Source organism: Pelobates fuscus, chromosome 13 (assembly GCF_036172605.1).
Source record: "Pelobates fuscus isolate aPelFus1 chromosome 13, aPelFus1.pri, whole genome shotgun sequence".
NCBI lineage: Eukaryota > Metazoa > Chordata > Amphibia > Anura > Pelobatidae > Pelobates > Pelobates fuscus.
Window position 1 is genome coordinate 12,490,612 of NC_086329.1, and position 15,164 is coordinate 12,505,775.

At 41.6% G+C, this 15,164-nt stretch overlaps 1 protein-coding gene across 2 annotated transcripts in view; it reads right to left on the reverse strand.

The window, feature by feature from the left end:
* Positions 1-15,164, reverse strand: part of KCNH5 (potassium voltage-gated channel subfamily H member 5) — a 215,366-nt gene that overhangs the window by 24,762 nt on the left and 175,440 nt on the right. For both annotated transcript variants that reach the window (XM_063440105.1, XM_063440106.1), the window contains one exon: positions 13,091-13,343. In XM_063440105.1, coding sequence (XP_063296175.1) covers positions 13,091-13,343 — 253 coding nt within the window. The remainder of the gene's footprint in view (positions 1-13,090; positions 13,344-15,164) is intronic.

Below are 15,164 nucleotides of genomic sequence, written 5' to 3' on the forward strand. Positions count from 1 at the left end.
TTTGTATTTTTGCTATTCAATAGATTCCACGTTCACGATCAGCCATAAACAGGTTGTATTGTTTTGTACCACCCTCTACCTGTGTATATCACCCTTGGGGTTTTATACACGCTTTTGTGCCTCTTTTCTTCTTTGTTTTTTTTTCCCACACCAGCCAATCTCATTTACTAATTTTGGTAAATACTTTTGTTCTGTGTTTTTTTTTTATATGTACTAAGAACAAGTGCTCCACTTAGCAATTTATTAGCTGTTACAAATGGCAGTTACATTTCAAGACAAAGTAAATGATCTGAACAATGTTTCTCAGATCTACTTAATGAATGGCGCATGAATTGTCAAAACAGGAGAAGAATTTTCATTATGTTTGTATGAAAATGTTTCCACTTCACAATCAGAATGAAAATGTCTGCAATAAATACTCAATCTGCACACACGTATCATGGTATTTAAAAGCAGTCATGACTGTTATTCAATATAACCAGCCTGCTTTGATGAACAGAGTCTACCACACTAACATAGTTTAGTGCCATTGGTTTATTGGAGGTAACAGACTTACTGGCATGGCCCCCGGCTCACCGCGAGGTGTGACCGCGCCGACGGACTGAGCTTACCTGCTCAGCGGTGAGTCGGGAGCCACTCCACTGGGTAAATATTCTAAGGACATACAGTTCTCTGTTTTGCCCTATTGATGTGTAATGGGAACCTATTGTCTAAGGGTTGTTTAGGGGGGAAACCTTTTCTGCTGCACCACCTTTTGTGCCAGCAGATAGGGACTCCCCCCTGACCAGTTTGTACCTGAAACCAGAAATGATGTCATGCGTTCCAAGGTGGAACGCAGGAAGTCTCTGCTGCACTACTATTAGTACTATCAGATAAGGGCTCTCCTCGATCAGAATTAACCCGAAACCGGAAGTGATGTCATGCGTTCCAAGGTGGAACACAGGAAGTCAAATGGCCGAAAACCGGAAGTAACATGTGACCGGAGAATTTTCCCCGCGAAATTTGAAAACTGATATGGTATATAAACCATGAAGATTACAGCATATCTACATCCCTGAGGAAGTCACTATAGTGACGAAACGCGTTGGATACTACACTCTGGACATTTTATGCTAATAACCAGCACTGTTATTATAGTCCATTCCATTTTATTTTATTTTATTGTTTTTGTGCATCTCCAATTTTGGATCTCTTTCTATCACCATCTGGAGACCAGACCAAAAACTTCATTATGGAGACATGCTGTTTTACCACTGATTTTCTGTAAGTGCAATCTTTGTAATAAATTTTGTAAATTTTATACAATCTGCACTATTTCTATTTTCTTTTATTCCTGAGCCAAAGTGATATTGCCATATAAGCGATTGAATCTGGAACTTCTCCTCTCCATATACTACGAGACAGACACCTGCTTCCACTGCTATCCAGTCTCTATCATATACATCTGATCCTTCATTTGGACAATACCCCTGACAGGGTGACAGGCGTGATTACCATCTCTCTTTTGTAAGTTCTCTACCACGTGCAAATTTATCTTTGCCTTATTTACTTCACCATATTTTGTATTTTTGCTATTCAATAGATTCCACGTTCACGATCAGCCATAAACAGGTTGTATTGTTTTGTACCACCCTCTACCTGTGTATATCACCCTTGGGGTTTTATACACGCTTTTGTGCCTCTTTTCTTCTTTGTTTTTTTTTTCCCACACCAGCCAATCTCATTTACTAATTTTGGTAAATACTTTTGTTCTGTGTTTTTTTTTTATATGTACTAAGAACAAGTGCTCCACTTAGCAATTTATTAGCTGTTACAAATGGCAGTTACATTTCAAGACAAAGTAAATGATCTGAACAATGTTTCTCAGATCTACTTAATGAATGGCGCATGAATTGTCAAAACAGGAGAAGAATTTTCATTATGTTTGTATGAAAATGTTTCCACTTCACAATCAGAATGAAAATGTCTGCAATAAATACTCAATCTGCACACACGTATCATGGTATTTAAAAGCAGTCATGACTGTTATTCAATATAACCAGCCTGCTTTGATGAACAGAGTCTACCACACTAACATAGTTTAGTGCCATTGGTTTATTGGAGGTAACAGACTTACTGGCATGGCCCCCGGCTCACCGCGAGGTGTGACCGCGCCGACGGACTGAGCTTACCTGCTCAGCGGTGAGTCGGGAGCCACTCCACTGGGTTATCCTGGCCGCCTGCCCAGATTAATGATGGTGCCGTCCCCCAGGGTCACACGAACGTGCGTGTGACATCACAACGTCGACGCTCACGCACGTTCTGGGGTCAGAGGTCACCCTCTGACCAATCACAGTCTAAGGAGGGATATTTAAATCCCTGAAGTTCCCTGGTTCTTTGCCCTGTCATGGTTTCCGTTCATGGTTCCCGAGAGCGCGTTTTCTTGTCCTGTGTTTAATATTCCCGGTATTTTTACCTTGGCTATTCCTAACTATTCTGATTTCTGGTTTCCCTGACTTGGCTTGTTAAACGGTATTGTGTATTTTCTGGCTTTCTTGACCTCGGCTATCCCTTGACCATTCTCTGTCTTTAACGTATTAGTCCAGCCATTCTAAGGACCGGTTTATGTTCTATCATTTTCTGTTCTGTCTATGTAGATGTTACATAGTACTGCGTGCTGGACCTCACTAGCAGTCGTGACACTTTTGCATTCCTTAGAATTTGTTCAATTATAAAAGTCACAAATCAATGAATTGCATTTATAACAAAATAAATGAAAACTAGTTGCTTGTTGGATGAGAATTAGTCCATGCAACTGGTTCATTTATTATTAGTTTATCTTTTTACAATGATGGAGTTACTGTTCCCTATTTCTAATTCGATTTTTTAAATGAAAGAGGCTGGGGGCAGGGCTCCTTAATGTTTCTTTTCCCCAATCCTCAGGCCTGTGTGACTGGGGTTATTAGATTTAGGGGGACATTGTAGCATGGTCGTTCCCCATGTCCCTCGCACATTACCATGTGTGAAAGGTCAAAAACATTAAGAGGAGAGAAGTTGAGATACCAGCTGCTTCATGCCACCCCAGGAGATCAGGAGAGACTAGTTTAACATGGGGGGAATGCAATGTAGGGTTCCCCATGCCTCACACCCAATGCTGTGGGTGAAGGGTTAAATGTTGCTGTTTTAGTCCCTGCAAAATGCGCTTAGCCATATGTGGCAGAACCACTGCTTGTTCGGAAGACCGCTATGTTTCCAGCTTTGCCTTAAATTTGAGATTGAGGTTGAATTCCCACTTTAGCGAATAACCCTGGGGGTGGATATAGTGTGCCCCCTACATTTTAAAAGACATAGTATAACAAATACAAAGTATTTTTTTGTATATTCAGCTGAAAAAAAGTGTCATTTCAATAATCTATTGCTATGCGCGCATCTGAGATTTGTTTTTAATTACATCAGTCTAAACATATTACTATGTCATTTAGTTGCTCTGTGAAAGGAGTATTCAGCTAATCTGATTTCAGAGCTGAAACAAGCGAGAGAAAATGGATATCAGCATGTGAGTTTTTGCAGAAAAAAAAAACGGCATTTTTTTTAGTTCGTTATTAATCTCATAATTATAGTGAAAAGAATCCATCATTAAAACGCCTGTTACCAGAAAAGAAAAAAAACATTTTTAGCATTTCATAAAGATACAATCGTAATCATAAAGACTGCATTGGGATTGAAATTCCAATGGAGTGAAAAGATATAAGACAAAGTAGAGACTTTGTCTTAAGGTAAAATCCTACCTTGACAAAAGGTGGATTAACCACCGTCAAGTTTTGTCACTTACCCCAGCCACCCCCAGGAGAGTGAATAAGACATTATCAAACTCATAGCTAGTGATGTACCGAACTGTTCGCCGGCGATTAGTTCCGGGCGAACATAGCGTGTTTGCGTTCGCCACGGCGGGCGAACACATGCGCGGTTCGATCCGCCCCCTATTCGTCATCATTGAGTAAACTTTGACCCTGTGCCTCACGGTCAGCAGACACATTCCAGCAAATTAGCAGCAGACCCTCCCTTCCAGACCATCCCACCTCCTGTACAGCATCAATTTTAGATTCATTCTGAAGCTGCATTCTTAGATAGAGGAGGGAAAGTGTAGCTGATGCTCATTTGATAGGGAAACTGATAGCTAGGCTAGGGTATTCAGTGTCCACTACAGTCCTGAAGGACTCATCTGATCTCTGCTGTAAGGACAGCACCCCAAAAAGCCCTTTTTAGGGCTAGAACATCAGTCTGCTTTTTTTTTTTTTATTCTGTGTAATGTAATTACAGTTGCCTGCCTGCCAGCTTCTGTGTCAGGCTCACAGTGGATACTGTGCCCACTTACCCAGTGCCACCACTCATATCTGGTGTCACAATAGCTTAAGCTTGCATTTAAAAACACTGTAATAGATTGAATAGCAGTTAGTTGTCTGCAAGCGTCTGGGTGTCAGGCCTTCAGCGTGTACTCTGCCAACCTCTGCAAGTGCACTTTGCCACTCATATCTGGTGTCACTATAGCGTGCCTTTAAAAAGAAAAAAAGTTTTTCACTGTAAGCTAATAGCAGTCAGTGTCCTTCAAGTGGGTGTCAGGTCTTTAGCGTGTACTCTGCCATCTTCTGCAAGTGCACTTTGCCACTCATATCTGGTGTCACTATAGCGTGCCTTTAAAAAGAAAAAAAGTTTTTCACTGTAAGCTAATAGCAGTCAGTGTCCTTAAAGCGGGTGTCAGGCCTTCAGCGTGTACTCTGCCAACCTCTGCAAGTGCACATTGCCACTCATATCTGGTGTCACTATAGCGTGCATTTAAAACCAAAAAACTTTTTCCACTGTTATAGATTGAATAGCAGTTAGTTGTCTTCAAGCGGGTGTCAGGCCTACAGCGTGTACTCTGCCAACCTCTGCCAGTGCACATTGCCACTCATATCTGGTCTCACAGTAGCTTGCACGCATAGTACCACTAACCCAAAAAAAATGACAGGCAGAGGCAGGCCACCCCGCAGGGGCCATCGTGGTCGTGGTGCTGTGATTCCCTTTTGCCCCAGAATAATGCCCAGTTTTCAGAGGCCACGTACCCTGAACTTTAAAAGTTCTGAGGACATAGTTGACTGGCTAACACAGGACACCCAATCTTCTACAGCTTCCGCTCGGAACCTTGACGCACCATCCTCCTCCAGCTTAGCTTTGGGCACCTCTCAAGATACCACTCACCCGCCTGCCGCCACCAAAAACACTAGCACCACAGCCGTTTTACTTGGTATGTCAGAGGAGTTATTTACACATCCGTTTGAAGAAATGAGTGATGCGCAACCATTATTGCCAGAGGATGTAGATAACAGGGATATGTCTCAGGCAGGCAGCATTACACACATGGACGTATGGTGTGATGATGATGATGTTGTACCCGCTGCTGCTTCCTTTGCTGCGTTGTCAGATACAAGTGAAGCGGTTGATGATGACGATGCGTCCATGGATGTCACGTGGGTGCCCGCTCGGCAAGAAGAAGAACAGGGCGAAAGTTCAGATGGGAAGACAGAGAGGAGGAGGAGGAAATGAGTTGGAAGCAGGGGGAGGTCGTCGCAAGGAGCTAGTGTCACAGTCAGACAGCATGCATTGGCACCCGGGGTCAGCCCGACAGCACGCCAATCAACGCATGCTGTGTCCACCACCAGAATGCCGTCATTGCAGAGCTCAGCAGTGTGGCATTTTTTTGTGTGTCTGCCTCTGACAGCAGCGATTGTTTGTTGGCGGCATTGAAGTTGGGCAAGTTGACACATGTGCCGTGCATGGCACATGTGTGTAATCTGATCGTACAACGCTTTGTGCATAAATGCACAGGCTTACAGGACGTCCTGAAGCAGGCCAGGAAGGTGTGTGGCCATTTCAGGCGTTCCTACACGGCCATGGCGCACTTTGCAGATATCCAGCGGCGAAACAACATACCAGTGAGGCGCTTGATTTGCGACAGCCCGACACGTTGGAATTCAACACTCCTAATGTTCGACCGCCTGCTCCAACAAGAAAAAGCCGCTAATGAATATTTGTATGACCGAGGTGCTAGGACAGCCTCTGGGGAGCTGGGAATTTTTTTGCCACGTTACTGGACGCTTATGCGCAATGCCTGTAGGCTCATGCGTCCTTTTGAGGAGGTGACAAACCTAGTCAGTCGCACTGAAGGCACCATCAGCGACATCATACCATTTGTTTTCTTCCTGGAGCGTGCCCTGTGAAGAGTGCTGGATCAGGCCGTAGATGAGCGCGAAGAGGAAGAGTTGTGGTCACCATCACCACCAGAAACAGCCTTATCAGCATCGCTTGCTGGACCTGCGGCAACGCTGGAAGAGGATTGTGAGGAAGAGGAGTCAGAGGAGGAATGTGGCTTTGAGGAGGAGGAGGAAGACAAACCACAACAGGCATCCCAGGGTGCTCGTTGTCACCTATCTGGTACCCGTGGTGTTGTACGTGGCTGGGGGGAAGAACATACCTTCATTGAGATCACTGAGGAGGAGGAACGGGAAATGAGTAGCTCGGCATCCAACCTTGTGCAAATGGGGTCTTTCATGCAGTCGTGCCTGTTGAGGGACCCTCGTATAAAAAGGCTGAAGGAGAACGGCCTGTACTGGGTGTCCACGCTACTAGACCCCCGGTATAAGCAGAAAGTGGCTGAAATGTTACCAAATTACAACAAGTCGGAAAGGATGCAGCATTTGCAAAATAAATTAAAAAGTATGCTTTACACAGCGTATAAGGGTGATGTCACAGCACAACGGGAATCTAACAGGGGAAGAGGTGAAAGTCATCCTCCTCCTCCCACGACCACGCTGGCAAGGACAGGACGCTTTAAAAACGTGTTGTTGATGGAGGACATGCAGAGCTTTTTAAGTCCTACGCATCGCCACAGGCCTTCGGGATCCACCCTCAGAGAACGACTCGACCGACAGGTAGCAGACTACCTCGCCTTAACTGCAGATATCGACACTCTGAGGAGTGATGAACCCCTTGACTACTGGGTGTGCAGGCTTGATCTGTGGCCTGAGCTATCCCAATTTGCGATAGAACTTCTGGCCTGCCCCACTTCAAGTGTCCTGTCAGAAAGGACCTTCAGTGCAGCAGGAGGTATTGTCACTGAGAAGAGAAGTCGCCTAGGTCAAAAAAGTCTAGATTATCTCACCTTTATTAAGATGAATGAGGGATGGATCCCGAAGGGACTGACAATGGGCGATACATTCGACTAAAAAAGGCCTGATGAGATGAGCTGCCTTGGGCTAAAAATGGTGACCCTTTGTAGGAGGAACAGTCCCTATTCTGCTCTGTGTCAGTGTGTATCAGGGTCCCTGAGGAGGTGTCAATCCATATCTGCCAAGTGACCCTATGTAGGGGGATCAGTCCCTATTCTGCTCTGTGTCAGTGTGTATCAGGGATCATTAGGACAGGTGTCAATCCATATCTGCCAAGTGACCCTATGTAGGGGGAACAGTCCCTATTCTGCTCTGTGTCAGTGTGTATCAGGGTCTCTGAGGACAGGTGTCAATCCATATCTGCCAAGTGACCCTATGTAGGGGGAACAGTCCCTATTCTGCTCTTTGTCAGTGTGTATCAGGGATCATTAGGATAGGTGTCAATCCATATCTGACAAGTGACCCTATGTAGGGGGAACAGTCCCTATTCTGCTCTGTCAGTGTGTATCAGGGTCCCCGAGGACAGGTATCAATCCATATCTGCCAAGTGACCCTATGTAGGGGGGACAGTCCCTATTCTGCTCTGTGTCAGTGTGTATCAGGGATCATTAGGATAGGTGTCAATCCATATCTGACAAGTGACCCTATGTAGGGGGAACAGTCCCTATTCTGCTCTGTGTCAGTGTGTATCAGGGTCTCTGAGGACAGATGTCAGTCCATATGTCAAGGTGTCAATATGTCATATGTCAGGTGTCAATCCATAACCATTGTGATTTAGGAATGTTAGGTGATTTATGCCCTTTATGGATTAAAACCAGACTCTGCATCAACTGTGTAATTTTCCATGGGAGTTTTACCATGGATCCCCCTCCGGCATGCCACAGTCCAGGTGTTAGTCCCCTTGAAACAACTTTTCCGTCACTATTGTGGCTAGAAAGAGTCCCTGTGGGTTTTAAAATTTGCCTGCCCATTGAAGTCAATGGCGGTTCGCCCGGTTCGCGAACGTTTGTGGAAGTTCGCGTCCGCCATTCGCGAACCGAAAATTTTGTGTTCGCGACATCACTACTCATAGCAAGATAACTGCCATGGAGGTTCCTGCGGATTCTCCATACACGTTCGTTTTGTACCCTTGTACATACAGCACTGACATGGGCTCCTGGCGGATGAAGCTAGGAGCTGAAAAAGGATTGTCCCCACATGGCCCCTGTCCCCCACTACACACACACAAACAACCAACATCACAAGTAGCCTAGCCTCACAAATGCAACATCTTGACAAACCTCACATTAACGCAGCCAATCGCATACCCCAAATATTTGCATGTATGTTTGTGTTATACATATGTATAATATTTATATATGGGGGTGGAGAGTAAATCCGGCTGTGGATAAAAAGGTCCAAAATTATTGCAACAAGTTTTGCAGCTTTCTGCGGTGTAACCCTTAGCCACACGTCCTGTTTTTACGGAACAACTTTCTTATTAGATGCATTCTGGGAAGATGTATTCTGAGTACATTCCCAGCTTGGCTAATGAGAGGATACAATGCTGCTACCCATCCCATGTGTTCCCTATTAAGGGTTAATAAGTATAGGGGTGTATATAAAAAATACCCCTTTCTGTCTCATTAGAGATATCTTTGCCAGAAGCTCAAGGAAGCAGGCTGAAGGGTCAGTGTTAGGACCCGCTTAGGGGGGTCTGCCTTGACGTTGGCAGGCGGGCATCCCTCCAATGGCCATTGGAGCAACTAAATGACCTCCATTTGTCTAAATATACATAGGGATTAAGGAGAAAGCGCAAGTAACATTTTCTTTTCTTTGGTTTTTACTATATATTGGGGCTGATGTGTGTTGTAGTCCTTGCTGCTTAAGCGCAGGACTTCTCTTTTTGTAATGAGAGGATAGTTTAAAGTGAGTTACTGACATGACTCTACTCCAGAGCCAATCAATGTCCTCTTATTATCAGACGCTTTTCCTCAAGCACACACATAATAAGACAGTGATAGGCTGTGCTGGTGGAGTCAAGTTAACATTTCAACTCACACCAATCTCATATTGTCTTAGCTGCACTGTGTACCTTCCAGTCAAGAGAAACCTAAAGTCAGTCCAGTTGTGTTGCTGCCCCGACAGAGTGTTTCTTTAACTACTTTTTGCAATTTAGTTGCAAACTCTTCACATTTCCTATTTCAGTGAAGAGTGAATGAGATTTAGGGTCCATTTTTAAGCGTGCCTATGTAAGACATTGTATTGTTAATATAGCTGTTCTCCCACTCCATGTTTAAATACAAAAGAGAAAACTGTATAAATTTACATAAAATATACAATGTATTTTATATTTTTTCTAGTTATCTCATCGAAGAATAGAACTGCTAGGAATTCTAATATGATCTGATACATTGTATCATCTCCTCACTTTGCAACGACAGACAGCAGTCCGTGAACTTGACTTCCTTGTGGTTTATCCTCTGTCCAAAGATCTTCTACTGCTGACACTTCCAGCATTTCACAGTGATCTGAGGTTGTGATTATTTGAATTCTGTCTAAATGCATTCCAATTTACCATGATTTTCGTTATTTATTTATTTATTTTGAGCCCCATGGAGGAAAATAGAGCGATTTGGAGACCTGTTTAGCAGGAGGTAGAGTGCAGTAAAAAGAACAGCAGGGGTTGTGGTTCGTTAAGTGAAACATAAATAATCTAAAAAGGTATTCCTGCTATGTAACAATAGAAATTATTTTAGAGGAAATGGCAGAACTACGATAAATCCATTTATTTATAGCACTGGCTACCTCACTGCTTGAAACGTACACATTTTTCCAGATTCCGCATCTATTGGCTTATTGTATTGATGGCTAAGCCTAGACCAAGGGTATTTAACCTTCTGCACTCCAGATATTGTTGACTACATCTCCCCTGATGCTTTGCCAGCACTATAGCTGTAAGAGTATTATGGGAGATGTAGTCTATAACATCTAGAGTGTTGGAGGTTTCCTAGACCTTAGACAGACAAGCATTGGAGACAAGGTTCACAATAGCTGGAATGCCGTAGGTTAGTAATCAGTGGCCTTTATTTGTCTTCATTTGAAGTAATGATGTTGAATGGGGCATAGAAAGGCTGGTGGTTGGTATGAAGGGGAGAGAAAGCTTTTAGGCAGGAAAGATATAAAAATGAACTAAAATACAGAAATATATTTATACAAAAATGGGTAGAAGGAGAGATGAAGGGTAGATGTTCAAAGAGAGAATTGTAGAATTAATAAAATAAGTAACAATGGGATTGGAAGCAAAATGTGAAAATTTGAGGGAGGATGTAGCATGGATGAAATAGAAGGGATAGTGAAATGGACTAATAAATGGTTAACTAATAGGCTGAAAGATGGAGCGAGATACTTGTAAAGAAGAAAGGGAGGTGAAGAAAAGGTGAGGGGTTTCTCTGGGAGAGAGCGGATCATTACATGGGGTTTCAAAGTAAAAATCCCACAGGGAGCGCATCACATGGTGAAGTAGTAAACAGAGCCCAAGTTCTTGGTACCCTGTACAACCGGCCACTTCTGGGTTCATTGTGTGGGAATAAGTATACACTTTTTTTTTTTTTTTTGCTTCCACTCTGGTAGCTATGCCATTTCTAATGCATTCATTGTGCTTTACAAGATGCATCACAAGATGCTGGAGAAATTAATATTTCCGATCTCTATTCTTAGAATTTCCAAGTGGCACATTAAAGTTGAGGGGGGAGGATAAGATGTGGTAAACAAGTAATTGCTTTGGGAGTCCAAAAATATTTTCGGCAGTGGGATCCTCAGCAACTACAATGCTCCGAACAGTTGTTGGAATTTCCACATTATCGAGTTGTATCAGGAGACTAAGCATCCTGTGTATGTCATGGACTTCAAGCTACTGCTCGGAGTTCTCTGGCCAATTAGAAAGACACAAGGTCGCTCTTTTATGTCCTTTAAAGTGTCATATTCTGTATTTTACTCAATATTTATGTGCCTCCTCAGACTTCACATGACATTTGCCGTGCTGAAAGGACTGATGATACATTGCTTTCTGGTACATTTATCCAAGTATGGCATTTACTCGCGCCCCCTGTTGCTTGTGTCATTAGAAATAAATTGGTTTACATGGAAAAACATATTATTCACGTCTTTACAGCTACACCAGTTGATACCCCAATACATCAAACTTTAGACATAATTATATTTATTAGACAGATGAGGTGTTTACATGGATGTCTAACACTTCATCATGTTCTGGGAAATCCTGATAATTTAAATGGGTGGTAAATCAAAATCATTTGAAATGAAAGTGATGTCTAGTGAAGTGAAGCAAAACTTTCAGTAACCGCCTAGACCATCAGTCATCCGGACAAGCTTATCCTCCGCTGCACAATTTGGCAGAAAAAAAGTTTCTGAAATGTATAAAGAATAATGTTCTATATAGTGTGAATCTCAAATATCCAGTCTGCTAATCCAGAACTTTGAAAGTTACACGCTTCTGTTAAAAGTATATTCATGCTGTACCAGAAAAGGAGAAAAATAGGCGCTCACTAAGAGAACTATATATAAGGCAGCAGTGAACCAGCCGGAATTCCCAATACCCGCTAATAGTGACCAAAAATATAAAAACAAAGTGGGAAACTGCGCCAAAATAGTGTAAAAGATAAATCAGAAGTGATTATGGTATATACATACATACAGAAAATCCTGTGGTATATAACCCTCAAAGGAAAAAATACGAAACAATAATAGTGCAATACGTCAGTAAAATAAGTACATGTACATAAGTACATACGTCTAAGGCAAAGGAAAGGTTTTTTTACTGTAAGAACAATCAGGATGTGGAATTCTCTGCCTGAAGAAGTGGTTTTATCAGAGTCCGTACAGATGTTCAAACAGCTACTAGATGCATACTTGCATACGAAATATTCAAGGATATAATCTTTCAATGTAGGGTAATAGCTTCTTGATCCAAGGATAAATCTGACTGCCATTCTGGGGTCAAGAAGGATTTTTTTTCCTAGCTTGTTGCAAAATTGTGCTTCAAACTGTTTTTTTTTTTTTTTGCCTTCTTTTGGATCAACAGCAAAAAAAACAAATGTGAGGAAGGCTGAACTTGATGGACGCAAGTCTCTTTTCAGCTATGTAACTATGTAACATAAGTAAACTGTTAAAAGATTACTAAGAGCTCTGCCGTACAGCGCCTGGACGGTACAATCCCCGTCTCGGGATATAAGGATGATGGTACAGTGCGGTATCCGGTTCTCCACAATCGTGTATATAGAAAAAAATAGCTCTAAAGGATTCCGTTCTGCATCTTGTATTAACAACTGTGTCTGAAGCATGCACTTAAACACTGGCATTTGTTTGTGTTTTGTCACACGGAGGCAAACATAATATGAAATAATTACGTTCAAGGCTTGATTTATCCACAAGGCACTAAAGGCTACAAAAGCTTTGGACGGTCCCTAAACCAACCACATGCACCACAAAGAATCCAAGAAAGAAACTTCTATAAAAACTTTTGAAAGTTGATATTGGAATCTTGGGAAATTCCATTTGGATGTAAGATGCCCATCGTTCCCTTGCTGCACTTGCTCATTCTTAATTCTACCATAAACCAGTAAACCATGATTGCCATGGGTTCATGTTCCTAGACTGGCAGAAATTGTGTGCATGCATTTTCTTGTCACACAGTTGGTACTTTAATTAACTATATCTAGCTTTGTTTTTTGTTCTGGTTTTCCTAGATCATGCTAAAACCACGAATGGTTATGCACAGTTTAAATTAGGAAATAGTTATTGCATTGCATGTCAAGCTAAAGGATCACATTGGTATTACAACGTTACGAATGAAACAAAGACACCAGTAACACAATATCAGCAGGGCTACATGTGTTAGTACCTACCTAGTATTGCCACCACTTCCTCATCTTGAATGACTTCCAGGGATCCAGACACCACAAAGCAGAGGGCATCAACGCTTTCACCTGCGTGGTAAATAAGATCTCCAGGAGCACAATGAATAGTCTGGAACTCCACCGCCAACGCTCGAAGGCAGCCATCACTGGCAAGACGAAACGCAGGGTGTTCGTTAAAAACCTTTCTGTTTAGATGCACACAGATGTCCGCTCTCATATCCTTCGGACATATAGCAAGAACCTTTAAGAAACAAAAAATAAAATAATAAAAAGGTGCATTACTGTAATTATAGGATTTAGTTACAGAACAATATAGTCAACAAAACAGAAATGCAGGAAGCATTAACAACTCTTATTGCTCTACATAGAAAGCCTGCGTAGATAATGCTGATAATAATGGTTGTATGGAATCAGTTTGCACATTGTGGTCGATGATGGCCACTGATGTGTTATAAAAGTCACAAGTCAGAGACATTAATGTAGCATGATCTATAGTTCTTGATTAACTTCTGAAGTGCAACTTATATCATACTTACTACCTTTAATCGTCATGTCACATTCGCTATATATTTGTTTGGGATCTCACACCATACAGAGCTGCCACATGTCTTTGGGTTGAATACATTAATGAATGTTTTGTTAGGTACAATAATAGAATGTCCTTCTCACAATAACATAATCTATGTTAAAAACGGAACCCATTCAAAATTCCATGCATTGAGGAATGGTTCCAAGTCTGTCTAACTAACAGTAGTCTTGAGTGATAGACACTAGGAGGCAAGTACCCCCTGCCCCTTGATGTGACCAGGCTAATAAATACATCCTATTTTAAATGAGTTGATCCTCTTAATATATATATATAAATGAAAATGAAACATAAATATGCATATATAATATTTTGTCAAGCTGAAAAAAAGAGGCCGGGTGGCAAAACTAAATCAGGTGGAGTGGAGAACCTGACAGAACATAAAGTAAAGCTGTTAGGGGGACAGACCGGGTGGAGATCAGTGCGTGTCTAGATCTGCTATGCATATAACATCACAATGATAACCAAAGTTACAAGTATCCAGTTATTATTTTTTTTTTTTACTTGTTACCCTGATAAATTATTCATTCATCATAATGAAAAGAAAGATGAATCTGCACGTTTTATCCCTGGAGGTGCTCAAGTGTTTTATTTTCAATTATGAGTGTTATCATTGCTCATTTAAAGAGATAGCAAAGTTACAAAACATGTCCAAAGTAGTGATACTGTGTATATGTCCCAACTCACATTTCTTTTTTGTTTTAAACCTTTTCTTTTTCCTAGAAATTTGTGAAGCTGTTCTTTTATCATTTGACTGAATTCACAACCCCATATCTACATAGCCACAAAATAAACAAAACTGCTGTTCTATCCTCATTGTCTATTCTCCATATTTGTTTTCTGTGTTTTCAAATAAACATTCCTCTTGATAAAATGCTTACAAAAAGTTCATCCATGTTCAAGTTTAAAAACAGATGAGGTATTCTCATTCACCACCTATAGTCTTCATTAGAATTGCAAAAGAGGTGCAGGCCATAACAACGAAGGGGTAAAAAAAAATATAACAATCATATAATCTTAATGAAAGATAGAAGCTAGTTCATAGAATTTCTTCTATAATCCGGGAGACTATCTTGCTGATTGTATTCACATTTTTAAAATATATTTTTTCTAAATATTTTTAAAGTTGATCCAAAAACATAAATTATATAAAAAATGTGATCCAATAATATGAAATTGACGCCATTGTTTTCAAAGAATTGTAGTGTACTGTATAGTCGCTAGTGGCCTACGTTATTCTGTCAGTCCATAACTGCCTGTAAATGTGTTGAAGAGGAGACGACATAAATCCCCTGTTCTGTGGTTATATGAGGGGGTCCTGGGAACCCTTACAAATATAAAGGCAACTCAAGGATGGGGGGGAATTGGAAGGACACAGGTCCCCCTTGTTAATTTTTCCCTGGACCTTCCTCCTAATGCAGAAAGCGACAGAGGCCGCAGATAATCTGTCAATGTTATAATCTTATGTAAAAATAG